Raw genomic sequence first — 14,216 nt, 5'->3', positions numbered from 1 at the left:
TGAAAACCTGGCAACCCTGCTGCTGGTGTCGCTGTTGGATAAAACAAGCGATTTATACTTTTTAACGTTATATTTTGTAATATTGCCGTTTTTTTGTACTACACATATTTTTCTCATCCTATCTTTTGAGGAAGCATTGCCTCCCTTGCCTTCTCTGAGTTAAACTGCACGCTGTTCTTCAGAAAAAATTCCTTCAGGTCCCACCAATTATTTTGTTTTTCCATCTTTTATGTGTTTTTGAAGCCTTTCCAACAATGACTATATAATTTTGAGATCCATCTTTTCACACTGAGGACAACTGAGGGACTCATGCAACTATTACAGAAAGTTCAAAGACTCACTGGTGCCCCAGAAGGAAAATTAATACATTAAGAGCCAGGGGGTGGAAACGTTTTGAATTTGAAGATCAGGGTAAATGCAACTTATTTTGTCCTCTGGGAAACATGTAGCTTCTGTAGCTTCTGAAGGGCAGAACTAAATGAAAAAAAAAAAAATATATGATATTTAGGCAAATTAAGAAAAATGTACACATCTTCATTCGGCTCTTAACGGATGGTTTTTCCTTCTGAAGCATCAGTGAGCGTTTGAACCTTTTGTAATAGTTGCATATGAGTCCCTCAGTTGTCCTCAGTGTGAAAAGATGGATCTCAAAGTCCTACAGTCATTGTTGGAAAGGATTCAAATGCACATAAATGCTGAAAAACCAAAGAATTTTTTTCTGAAGATCAGCAGGCAGTTAAACTTCCTAAACAGCGAGGAGTTTATCACCCCTAAAATGTAAAACAAAATATGCTTTCACAAGTAATACTTTGTTGAAACTCTTTATTTTCAGGGCAATACAAAAAATACTTTCGTGACCAGATAAATATTATACATACAGCATTTTAATGTTCATTATTATCATCATTATTAATATTATTATTATTAATGTCACTATGTCAGTTGATTAAAGACAGCCCTAACTCTATTTCCAAAGAAGGCGATAGTTCTTGCTGTTTTCTTCGGCTCCACTTAAAGACACCACGTTCAACCACATATTGCAATATCTTCATTATAGCTATAACTCGAAGTGACCAAAAAAACCCAAAACTTCTACATAGTGTTTTATTGAAATGAAAAGCAAGATAACCTTGTTCTTTTTTGGGACATTTTAATATTCTTCTTCACGTGGACAAGCTGAAAGCAGTCAGTGCTGACAAAAACAATCACATCCTTCTTTTTCCTACTCGTGGTTTGTTAATTTTGTAGTGAAGCTATACATCTAAACATCTAAATAGTTCATCGTACGGCAGTATAGCGGCCTGCCAAGGCAAGTGCATCTTTAGGCCTCAGTAGGTACAATATTGCAGAACAAAATCAAACAGGCCGCACAATGGGTGTCAGATTTAGTCTCCATTAGACTGGAAAACAACTCTGTACACATCCAAAGCTATAGTTCAAACAGGACAAGGACATCTGCTTCACTCATCTGACGACGGACGATGCTTATACTCGCTCAGTATTGGTAGACGGAGCTCTGTTGCTGATCCGAAACACTTCAACATGAAATTCCAGTGAGATCTGGTCCACAAGCAGCATAAAAGAGCAACTTGTTACACACTGAGCTACTGAAGAAGTCAGAATAAGGCACTATGACACAATGCAGTCCAGATCTGAAGTCACAACAGTCAGTTCTCATCTTTTAAGTGCCACGTGTTATTCGACACAGGAAATGAAACGAGAATTACACCCTCGTAAAAGATGGGATTTTCTTGCCAAAAACACACAATTTACACTATAAGCAGAAATGTGTTAGTTGCAGGTAAGACTACACTGATGCCATTGAATCCAACAAAGCTACTGATGTGGCGCTTCCTGCTGTGCTCCTAACAGCCATGCAGGTACAATCTCAAACAGGAAGTTGATCTATTTAAAAGTAGATCTCAAAAAGACTAGAAATGCAAGCGTATTTGTTTTATGAGAACTGTGATAGAAGTACAACACTGAGAATCTGGCTGCGTTCTGAATGGAATACTAGCGCGTACTGCATACTGCACAGTATATACTGTATACTGCTTATTATTGTTTTACAGTAGTACAGTTGAGGTCAAAAGTTTACATACACTTTGCAGAATTTGCTAAATATTAATTATTTTACCAAAATAAGAGGGATCATGCAAAATGCATGTTATTTTTTATTTAGTACTGACCTTAGTGAGATATCTCACTTAAAAGACGTTTACATATAGTCCACAAGAGAAAATAATAGTTGAATTTATAAATACTCTTCAAAACTTTACAACATTCTTAATAATGTGTTGTTACCTGAAAGATCCACAGCTGTTTTTTTTGTTTTTTGTTTAGTGATAGTTACTTGATAGATACTTGTTTGTCCTGAACCGTTCGATCCTTCAGGTCCAACAAATTCTTTTTTTAAATTTTTTTTATGTTTTTTATTTTTTGTGTATTTTGACCCTTTTCGGTAATGACTGTACGATTTTGAGATCCATCGTTTAACACTGAGGACAACTGAGGGACTCATATGCAACTATTACAGAAGGTTCAAACGCTCACTGACGCTTCAGAAGGAAACACGATGCATTAATTAAGAGCCAGGGGGTGAAAACTTTTGAATTGGAATATCAGGGTAAATTTAACTTATTTTGTCTTTTGAGAAACATGTAAGTATCTTCAGTAGCTTCTGAAGGGCAGTACTAAATAAAAAAAAGAGACTTTGGCAAAATAAGAAAAATGTACACAACTTTATTCAGTTCAAAAGTTCTCACCCCTGGGTCTTAATGCATCATTTTTCCTTCTGAAGCATCGTCGAGTGTTTGAACCTTCTGTTATAGTTGCATATGAGTCCCTCAGTTTTCCTCAGTGTGAAAAGATGGATCAAAATCATGTCATTGTTGGAAAGGGTTCAAATACACAAAAATGCTGAAAAACCAGAAAAATCCTTCAGGTCCCACAAATTCTTTGAAGAACAGCAGGCAGTTTAACTGTTCAGGACAAACAAGGGACTCATGAACAACTATCACTAAACAAAATAACACAGTTGTGGATCATTCAGGTAACAATACAGTATTGAGAATCAAGTGTATGTAAACTTTTGAACAGGGCCATTTTTATAAATTTGAACTATTTTCTTTTTTAGACTATATATGTAAATGTCTTTTATGTGAAATATCTTATTCAGGTCAGTACTACATAAAAAATAACATGCATTTTGTATGATGCCTCTTATTTTGGTAAAATAATTAACATTTTGCAGATTCTACAAGGAGTATTGACCTCAACTGTATGTGAAACAGTCTGGATTATTAAGATTAAACGATAAACATTTAAAACGTTAATTATGCTACATTGTCATCACATGACCTCGCCACATAGCCTTTTTGGCACAATTTGTGTAACGTTTTTTCTTCCTTCGCAGCTCTACATGCAGGTTATGTTCGGAATGAAATACTAGCATTCTGCTTATTGCATACTTCATAGTATCCACTGTTTACTAGGGCTGGGTTTTGACTCAAATTTCTCGATTTGATTCTGATTTACATGCTTGCAATTCGATTGAATTTCTGATTGAATTGATTACTTTTAACTTTTAACAATTTAACTTTGTGCATTACACTGACTGAACGATATATCAGAGGTTTATTCATGTTTATCTCACATTGAAATTGGAATTAAAGTGGAGGAAATGATCAGTTCACATTTCTTTGCTTCTCTTTAACTGAGGCGCTACAGTGATTCATCACAGTGACAGTGGCACATTTATTGTTTGAATACTGCAATAAAATGCAATAAAATATGAGACTTTGTTTCATATCAAAAGTAGCAAAGCACAAAGCTTATTGCGATGGATTGGGAGGCACTACAATGTTCCATGCATTAACTGAAAACAGGCTAGACTAATCGATTCTTGGGATTTAAAGATTAATATCATTTCGTAAAAATGAGAATCGATTAAAATCGAGAAATCAATATCTTATACCCAGCCCAACTAATTACGGTCTATTATTTTAAAAATAGTATGCAAACAGTAATGTGTTATACTGTTGACACATGAACTCGTTATGCACATTTAATTCAGACCATTTTCAAAAGGTTTTTTGGATTTTTATCTAATTTTGACGCAAATAAAAAAAGTATGCTTTTTTTAGTATGTTTTTTTAAAGAAGTCTCTTTTGCTCACCGAGCCTGCACTTATTTGATCCAAAGTACAGAAAAAACAGTCGAATTTTGAAATGTTTTTACTATTTAAAATAACTGATTTCTATTTAAATACATTTTAAAATGTAATTTATTCCTGTAATTTTAAAGTTGAATTTTAGCATCATTACTCCAGTCACATGATCCTTCCAAAATTATTCTAATATTTATATTATAATTATTATCAATATTTAAACAGCTGAGTACATTTTTTTTTTTTTCAGGATTCTTTGATGAATAGAAAGATCAGCATTTATCTGAAATTGTAACTTTATACACTATACCATTTAAAAGCCTGGAGTAAGTATTTATTTATTTTTTGGGGGAAAGAAATAATAGAAATTAATATATTTATTTAGCAAGGGTGCTTTAAATTGTTCAAAAGTGATGATAAATACATTTACAATGTTACAAAAGATTTCTATTTCTATTAATCAAAGAAACCTGAAGAAATTCTACTCAGCTGTTTTCAACATAATAATAATAATAATAATAATAAATGTTTTTTTTAACCGCCAATTTAGAATATTAGAATGATTTCTGAAGGAAGTGACTGGAGTAATGATGCTAAAAATTCAGCTTTGAAATCACAATAATAAATTAAAATTTAAAAATAAATTAAAATAGAACACAGTTATTTTAAATAGTAAAAATATTTCAGAATTTTACTGTTTTTGCTGTACTTTTTATCAAATAAATGCAGGCTCAGTGAGCACAAGAGAATTCTTTAAAAAAACATTAAAAAACTGGTGCATCTCAATTTGAAATCAGCCAAAACTGAGGCTGATATTACTTCTTGTTCATTCAGTACTCTGCAAATTAAAAAAAGCACATTGCATTGTGGAATATAAAAATTTTAGTATGGTAGCATATTATTCCGAACATATCCATTGTGTTTGGGCAAACCTCATTCATTTCTGTCCACCTGACTAAGTTTAGACACACAGAGGAATCATGTGAAATAGGGCTGTCAAACGATTAATCACGATTAATCGCATCCAAAATAAAAGATTGTGTTTACATAATATATGTGTGTGTATATTTATCATGTAAATATAAATACACACACATACATGTATATATTTTAAAAACATTGATATACACACAACTTATTTCGGATGCGATTAATCGCAATTAATCGTTTGATAGCTCTAACAATCTGGGCTACAGCTGAAGTATGAAGAGAGGACTGAATGAAAAAATTAGCATGAATCGGAAGAACTGAAAGACATGATACTTCCTTACTAAGTTGAGCCCCCAACTAGACCTACAAACGCAAAGAGAAGCCGGAAGCTACTCTATTAAAATTCTGCTAACAATAAATAACACGACAAAGCGCACCAGTACATTCTTTCCTTACAACTACCAAGAATTCATAACCTTACTAACATAATACAGTTCTAGAGTGGGATATGTATGAATCGAGCAGTGCATTCTAGAGGCGATAGAAGCTTATCGTCACGCGAGTCAGAACTCGAGCGAATAATAAAAGCTTACGGTCTGACGTCAAACTTCATAAATTTTGTCTGGTTTTCAGCCGTCAGCCTTAGATATTAATAGTTTCACATTGGTTGTGTTATAAAACATGACGTACTGACATTGTGTAGGATTAGTTATTGAGATTCTTATGGTAAGCTATCGCCAATGTGTGGCATACTATTGATACGTAAGACACAGTCAGACACACACGCTCAAACAAACCCCTAACAAGTGCTTTACACCATAATACATGATTAAAAAAAACAAGAACATAAAATATTAGCCCTATGTAAGAGGAAATCCATTCATACCCCGACTTATAGCCAATCAGTGGCGCTATAGTCCCACATGAACCAATCACATTTAACTTCAACAAGTCACCTGACAGTTACACAACCAATAACGTGTGACATCTCTAGCTCTGCATATAAGGAGCAGCCATTCATCCGTAACAATCATGGATATCGCGTCCGATTAGACGAGACGTGTTCAGCTCTGGTCTTCTCGCAGTTCGCTGGGGAGGAACTTGTATTGCTGCTGTCGGATGTGGGCGAGTTTCTTCCGGGCTTCTTCTAACTCCCTCTCCTTTCTGAGCATCTCCTCCTGTGCTGCAATGATCTGGAAATAATGCACAGCTTTTAGTCACTGAATGGGTGGAATTCTTGAAAAATGTGCAGAAATCACTCAAAACATGATTGTGTAAATTACGAGCAATTTGTAAAAAAATTCCTTCTGCTGTGACATGACATGAGAATGTAAAAATGTACGTTACAATCGCTTTACAAACATTTTACAATGTTTCAAAAATGAATGTGATATACAGTGGTGTGAAAAAGTGTTGGCCCCCTTCCTGATTTTTTTTTTTTTTTGCATGTTTGTCACACTTTAATGTTTAAGATCATCAAACAAATTTAAATATTAATCAAAGATAACGCAAGTAAACACAACATGCAGTTTTTGAATGAAGTTTTTTATTATGAATGGAAAACAAGATCCAAACCCACATGGCCCTGTGTGAAAAAGTGTTTGCCCTCTAAACTTAATAACTGGTTGGGCCACCCTTAGCAGCAACAACTGCAATCAAGCGTTTGCGATAACTTGCAATGAGTCTGTTACAGCGCTGTGCAGGAATTTTGGCCCACTCATCTTGGCAGAATTGTTGTAATTCAGCCACATTGGAGGGTTTTCGAGCATGAACCGCCTTTTTAAGATCATGCCACAGCATCTCAATAGGATTCAGGTCAGGACTTTGACTAGGCCACTCCAAAGTCTTCATTTTGTTTTTCTTCAGCCATTCAGAGGTGGATTTGCTGGTGTGTTTTGGATCATTGTCCTGCTGCAGAACCCAAGTTCGCTTCAGCTTGAGGTCACGAACAGATGGCCGGACATTGTCCTTCAGGATTTTTTGGTAGACAGCAGAATTCATGGTTCCATTTATCACAGCAAGTCTTCTAGGTCCAGAAGCAGCAAAACAGCCCCAGACCATCACACTACCACCGCCATATTTTACTGTTGGTATGATGTTCTTTTTCTGAAATGCTGTGTTACTTTTATGTCAGATGTAATGGGACACACACCTTCCAAAATGTTCAACTTCTGTTTCGTCAGTCCACAGAGTATTTTCCCAAAAGTCTTGGGGATCATCAAGATGTGTTCTGGCAAAACTGAGTCAAGCCTTTATGTTCTTTTTGCTCAGCAGCGGTTTTCGTCTTGGAACTCAGCCATGCAGGCCATTTTTGCCCAGACTTTTTCTTTTGGTGGAGTCATGAACACTGACCTTAACTGAGGCAAGAGAGGCCTGCAGTTCTTTAGATGTTGTTGTGGGGTCGTTTGTGACCTCTTGGATGAGTCGTCGCTGCGCTCTTGGGGTAATTTTGGTCGGCCGGTCACTCCTGGGAAGGTTCACCACTGTTCCATGTTTTCGCCATTTGTGGATAATGGCTCTCACTGTGGTACACTGGAGTCCCAAAGCTTTAGAAATTGCTTTATAACCTTTTCCAGACTGATAGATCTCAATTACTTTCTTTCTCATTTGTTCCATTTCTTTAAATATCAACATGATGTGTAGCTTTTGAGGATCTTTTGGTCTACTTCACTTTGTCAGGCAGGTCATATTTAAGTGATTTCTTGATTGCGAACAGGTCTGGCACTAATCAGGCCTGGGTGTGGCTAGAGAAACTGAACTCAGGTGTGATAAACCACAGTTATGTTTTTACGGGGGGCCCTGTGTGAAAAAACACTTTTTCACACAGGGCCATGTGGGTTTGGATTTTTTTTCCCTTCATAAAAAAAACCCTTCAATTAAAAACTGCATGTTGTGTTTACTTGTGTTATCTTTGATTAATATTTAAATTGTTTGATGATCTGAAACATTAAAGTGTGACAAACATGCAAAAAATAAATAAATAAATCATTAAGGGACCAATACTTTTTTAACCCACTGTAAATAGTAAATGTAACAGCTTAAAGTCTAGAATTATGCTTAGTTTATGAATGATTACGACAGATCGAATGCAACAAGAGTGCAACAATGTAAACATGGTTTCACAAATGATTTACACAAGCTCATTTTGCTTGTTTCATGCATGAATGCGACATGATTATGACTACTGATGTAAGAAAGATTGACACAGAAATTATTTCTGTTCATGAATGTGACATGAATGCGATTGGCAATTAGGCAAGAATGGTTTACACAAATTCATTTTTGTTTCATTCTTCCATGCCAAAATTGATCTAAGAATGTTTTTTTTTAAAGATGAACACAAATTCAGGTCATGTTTCATGAAGTAATGTGACATTAATGCAAAAATGTACTAAAAAACATTTACACAAATTTGTTTTGCTTGCATTGCATGAATGCGACAAATGCTAAAAAGTACAATTTCAGCAAGAATGATTTGGAAAAAATGCGTTCTGCTTGTTTCACTCATGAATCTGAAATTAATGCAATCATTAATCATTAAAGGAGAAGATCACTTCCAGAACAAACATTTGTCACCCTTGTCATCCAAGATGTTCATGTCTTTCTTTCTTCATTTGTAAAGAAATTATGTTTTTTAAGGAAAACATTTCAGGATTTCTGTCCATATAATGGACTTCTATGGTGCCCCCAAATTGAACTTCCAAAATTCAGGTTAAATGCAGCTTCAAAGGGCTCTAAACGATCCCAGCTGAGAAAGAAGGGTCGTATCTAGCGAAACGATTGGTTATTTTCTTAAAAAAAATTGTCAAATTATATACTTTTTAACCTCAAATGCTCATCTTGTCTAGCTCTAAGACAGTTAGGGTATGTCTAAAAAGAAGAACAAACGCCATTTGCAAAAAAAAGGTAAAACAGCGATGTAGGACGATTTTGAAGTTGGAGAAGAAAATGAGATGGGAGTTTTTTTGACATACCCTAACTGTCATGTACCGGAATAGAAAGAGTTGACACAGAGCTAGACAAGATGAGCATTTGAGGTTAAGAAGTATATAAATTGTCAATTTATTTTAGAAAATAACCGAACGTTTCGCTAGACAAGACCCTTTTTCCTCAGCTGGGATCGTTTAGAGTCCTTTGAAGCTGCATTTAAATTCCATTTTGGAAGTTTAAATTCGGGGGCACCATAGAAGTCCATTATATGGAGAGAAATCTTGAAATGTTTTCCTCAAAAAACAAATTCTTTACGACTGAAGAAAGACATGAACATCTTGGATGACAAGGGGAGTAAATTATATGTAAAATTTTGTTTTGGAAGTGTCTTTAATAAGACTGGTTTGACAATAGATAATTTTTTACAACAATTTACATAAAAAATAGCTTAACAAATGATTTATTCAAATTCATTCTGCCTGTGTTTCACGCATGAGTGTGACATGAATGCAGCAATTTATTCAAGAATAGTTTCATGAAAGATGACTATAAATTCTTTTTGGTCATGTTCCATCAATTAATGTGACATGAATGCTAAAATATACTAAAAAAACGTTGACACAAATTTGTGATACCTGAATGGGACAAAAGCAGATAAATACAATTTACGCAAGAATGTTTACAAACTTGTTCTTTTTGCATCCATTAAAAAAATGATATGAATTAGTGTTCATTTTGTCACCTATTTTTGAATTTAGTCTTAAGGTCCAAAATTTTCATTATCTATAGAAAATTTGCATACCGTGCAAAGTAGTAGTATGTGCCAATTTAAGCAATAATGTTTTATCCAGGTTTGTTTGTATTGCATGAATACCACAAATGCAGATGAATGAAATAACTTATATGAATTAAATTTATGTAAGAATAGTTTAAATACATTAATTCTGCTTATTTTATGCATGAATGTGACAAATGCAACAAATTAAATAAGAATGTTTTTTTTTTAACAATTACTACTATTTTGTACGTAATTTTTTTTTACATGACTACAAATCATTACGGCAGCTTGCACAACAATAGCAGATGAATGCAGTTTACGCAAGAATGATTAACACAGATTTATCCTGCTGTTTCAAGTATTAACGCAACAACTTACGAATTGTTTTAGAAACAATGTGCACAGAAATTCTTTCTTTTCATGTTTTATGAATGAGTGCCAATGTTTGTATACAATGTTAAAGTTACAAATCTACAAACTGATTGTTTTAAATCAGTGCTCTTAGGTGAAGAAAGGCAAATCGTTTACGGTATAATGCTACATAAATAACACTTACATATTATAGCCAAGGGATGATTTTCCTTCCATTTTTTTTTTTTACTAAATGAGTTTTTCCTTCTGCTGCTGTCTCAGTGACAGAGAAAATGCTTTATATTCTTTACTGGAATGTGTAATTTTAGCATAACTGCGCTGCAAAAAAACACGACTGGATCTGCAATAGACATCCCGTTATTTTCCAAAGAGAGTAACATTTTTGTGGATTTAAGGAATGGGACGCATAGATCAAGGCTCGACCTTCTGAAAAGGGGCTGACTCAGTGCAAAAAGCTTTTTGTTGTGCTGGCACGCAAACACTCACGCCATCCACTCGATGGGCTTTCTCAGATGTTCAGAATATTCCAGTGCCCTCTCAAGAAGAAGACAAAACATGAAGGCATTCTGGAAAGACGGAAGCTTTGAATAGGCAGACACGCAGTCTTTAATTAATGTGCATCTGGCCCGGGATGAAACGTGAACATGAGCTGTTTGTGGATACAGCGGCCCAGCGTAACATGCCAGCTGTGGATGCTTGGTACAAAACCGCGGCTTTCAAATCCCACTGATGGCTTTGTAGATCCATAATGCAGTTTGAAATGTCAAATCTCTTTCTAATTGAGCTGCATTACTTTAGAAGTCGAGGGATAGTCAAAAGCCGCTTTAAAAACATACTTGTTTTTCTCTGTGGAACATGGAAGGAATCTCACCTGAGCGATTCCTCCTACGAATTTTGTTTTGACCACAACGCTGTCGTCTTCGGCTTTATCGAAGGCTGCTTTCTGCGCTGCCTTCACCAGGTTGTCAGACGCTCTTTTGACTGCATTACCAGCAGCCTGTGCAAATATAAAGCCATTATTTTTTACTGAATAATTCACTTAGATCTCATCTGTGATCATGGACCACAAAACCAGTCATTCTATGAAAATAATACTCAAAATATTGAGAAAATCGCCTTTAAAGTTGTCCAAATGAAGTTCTTAGCAATGCATATTACTAATTAAAAATTACGTTTTGATATATTTGTGGTAGGAAATTTACAAAATACCTTCATGGAACATGATATTTACTTAATATCCTAATGATTTTTGGCGTAAAAGAAAAGACGATAATTTTGACCCGTACAATTGCTACAAATATACCTGTGCTACTTAAGACTGGTTTTGTGGTTTGTACTGTATTATTTAAGTAATTGTAACCTGTAATCTTCTCATGGCTTCTGAGTCCTGGTCTGCTTTGACTTTACAGGCCACCAACAGTTGAGCGGTGGAAGCCGCCACCTGTTTAGCAGAGGAAATGAGCTTCTCTTCACTGGCGTGACCCTGGACTGAAGCGTTAGCAGCCTCACACAGGTTACTAGTGGCGGCCGCAACCATCCGGGCCTAAAAGAGAGAATGATTCAAATTAATGTCATTTAGCTGATGGTTCTCATCAAAGGAACTTCACATTAGTTAGTTACAATGGTGATAACTTTGACTTACTGCTGATATTAGACCCTGGGACCACTGGCCATCATCTACTGCATTGGCAGGGATGGAGCCCACCTACATGAAATACCAAAAATATTAAAAAGTGTCAGTGTTTTATGGTTTATTTTTAGTTGTTTCAAACCCATAAGACCTTTGTTCATTTTCGGAATGCAAATTAAGATATTTTTGATCAAATCTGAGAACTTTATGACCCTGCATAGGCAGAAGAAATTGTTGAATAAAGTCGATATTTTTGTTGTCTTGTGCACGAAAAGTATTCTCGTAGCTTCATAAATTTACAACACTGATGTCACATGGGCTGTTTTAACAATGTCTCTGCTACCTTTCTGGGTCAGAAAGATTTCGGATTTCATCAAAAATATCTTAATTTGTGTTTCGAAGACGAACGAAGGTCTTATGGTTTTGGAACGACATGGAGGTGAGTAATTAATGACAGAATTAAAATTTTTGGGTGAATTATACCTTTAAGCGTCATGTATTTCAGTAATTTCAATAAGAAATGTTCAATTACACTATTTTTAATGGTAAAGACAATACTGTAAAAGTAGAAAGCTTCATATGTCAAAAATAAAAATGTGTTAAAATGATTTTAGTACCTTGCCCTGTGCTACAAGCTCTCTCTGAGCGGCCGATGCGGATTTGACCAGAGCGCTGGTTGCTGCAGCGATGGATTTCGCCGCTTCCAGGATCTGCTCCTCAAAGTTCAGAGACTCATCGGCTTGCTGTGAAAACAAGAAAGCAAGAGATACTTGCTGGTGGATTGTCACCTTATTAACTGCCTCACTGCAGACTAACAGCTCGTCATGAAACCATGATATTACCTTCAAACAATGTTAATTATTATAAAGATGAAATGCTTTATCTATTCTAATAAATACTTCAAAAAGATTTAAACTGGAACTGCAAAAGAACATGTTACATGAAGATATTTTGTACATTTCCTACCGTAAATATATCCAAACTTAATTTTTGATTAGTAATATGCATTGCTAAGATCTTCATTTGGACAATTTTATAGGTGATTTTCTTAATATTTCGATTTTTTTGCACCCTCAGATTCCAGATTTTCAAATAGTTGTATCTTGGTCAAATACTGTCATATCCTAACAAATATTTATTTAGCAACACACATGCTGTATTGGTCCCAGAAAGTAAATTTCATATCAGATGTTAACTGGTTAATCAAACACCACATCCCAAACACTGATATATGTTCCACTATACAAATAAAGAGTAATAGTTTGTTAAGAATAGCATACTACTAGTCAGCTTGTAATACATTTCTTGTATGTAGCATGTACACTTTGCACAGAATGCTACTTTTTATGAAATGTGACACTGGAAATGGAAGGTTGAGAAAATTGCATTGTGGGATATAGTAATCCATGCAGTGTGGATTGGCTCTATAAAACACATTTTGGCAAATGCAATGCATACTGTGCACTATATATATATATATATATATATATATATATATATATATATATATATATATATATATATATATATATATATAATATTCTGACTTAAAGTTACTTTTATTAAACCAGCAAGTTTTTTTTTTTTGACCGGAAATGACACAGGCTTCTCCCAAAAGATAAAAAGACGATGTACAAGAGGCATCATTGTGAAAAAAATATTTCTCAGCTTTTATTTACATTTGAACAAAAAGCGTCATGTCCAAAATTATTCATACCCTTTGCAAACTGTCACAGTCTATGGGAAAATCCAAAGTTCTATACCATTCCAAATAGTCCAAGCTGTTCTAAAGCATCTCAATCACTCTGATTCATTGGGAACAGCTGTTTTAATCAACTCAACAGGTGAAAAACAGAAGCTCTCTGCTGTTGGTTTGTCACTTTTTCCACTGTCAAACATGGTGGTGGGAACCTAATGTTTTGGGGGTGTACATTAGGTTCAAAATTACATCAAAATTCTCAAGAACAACATCAGGCAGTCTGCAGAGAAACTTGGCCTTGGGCACCAGTGGACATTTCAGCACTACAACAACCCAAAACACACAGCAAAAGTGGTGAAGAAATGGTTTGCAGTCCTGACTTAAATCTAATTAAGAATCTGTGCTAAAGATGAATGGGTAAAAATACTAGTGGAGACATGCAAAAAGCTGGTCAACAATTATAGGAAGCGTTTGATTGCTGTAATAGCCAAAGGCTTCTCTATTGATTATTGAGAAGGGTATGAATAATTTTGGACATGCCACTTTTTATTCAAATGTAAATAAAAGATGAGTAATAATTTTTTCCACAATAATGCCTTTTGTACATTGTCTTATTATATTCTAGGAGACATCTGTGTAATTTCTAATCAAAAAAACTTGCTGGTTAAATAAAAGTAACTTTAAGTCAGAATTTGCCAGGGGTATGAAT

General features: G+C 34.9%; 1 protein-coding gene across 1 annotated transcript in view; it reads right to left on the bottom strand.

Moving 5' to 3' along the window:
- Positions 1 to 805: 805 nt before the first annotated feature.
- Positions 806 to 14,216, bottom strand: part of tln2b (talin 2b) — a 153,624-nt gene continuing 140,213 nt past the window's right edge. The window contains exons 52-56 of the mRNA XM_073831436.1: positions 12,426 to 12,551; positions 11,821 to 11,883; positions 11,539 to 11,721; positions 11,050 to 11,175; positions 806 to 6,291 (exon numbers count right to left, since the gene is read on the bottom strand). Coding sequence (XP_073687537.1) covers positions 6,163 to 6,291; positions 11,050 to 11,175; positions 11,539 to 11,721; positions 11,821 to 11,883; positions 12,426 to 12,551 — 627 coding nt within the window. The 3' untranslated portion in view covers positions 806 to 6,162. The remainder of the gene's footprint in view (positions 6,292 to 11,049; positions 11,176 to 11,538; positions 11,722 to 11,820; positions 11,884 to 12,425; positions 12,552 to 14,216) is intronic.

Source organism: Garra rufa, chromosome 25 (genome assembly GCF_049309525.1).
Source record: "Garra rufa chromosome 25, GarRuf1.0, whole genome shotgun sequence".
In the NCBI taxonomy this organism is placed as follows: domain Eukaryota; kingdom Metazoa; phylum Chordata; class Actinopteri; order Cypriniformes; family Cyprinidae; genus Garra; species Garra rufa.
This window is presented reverse-complemented; position numbering and strand designations above follow the sequence as displayed.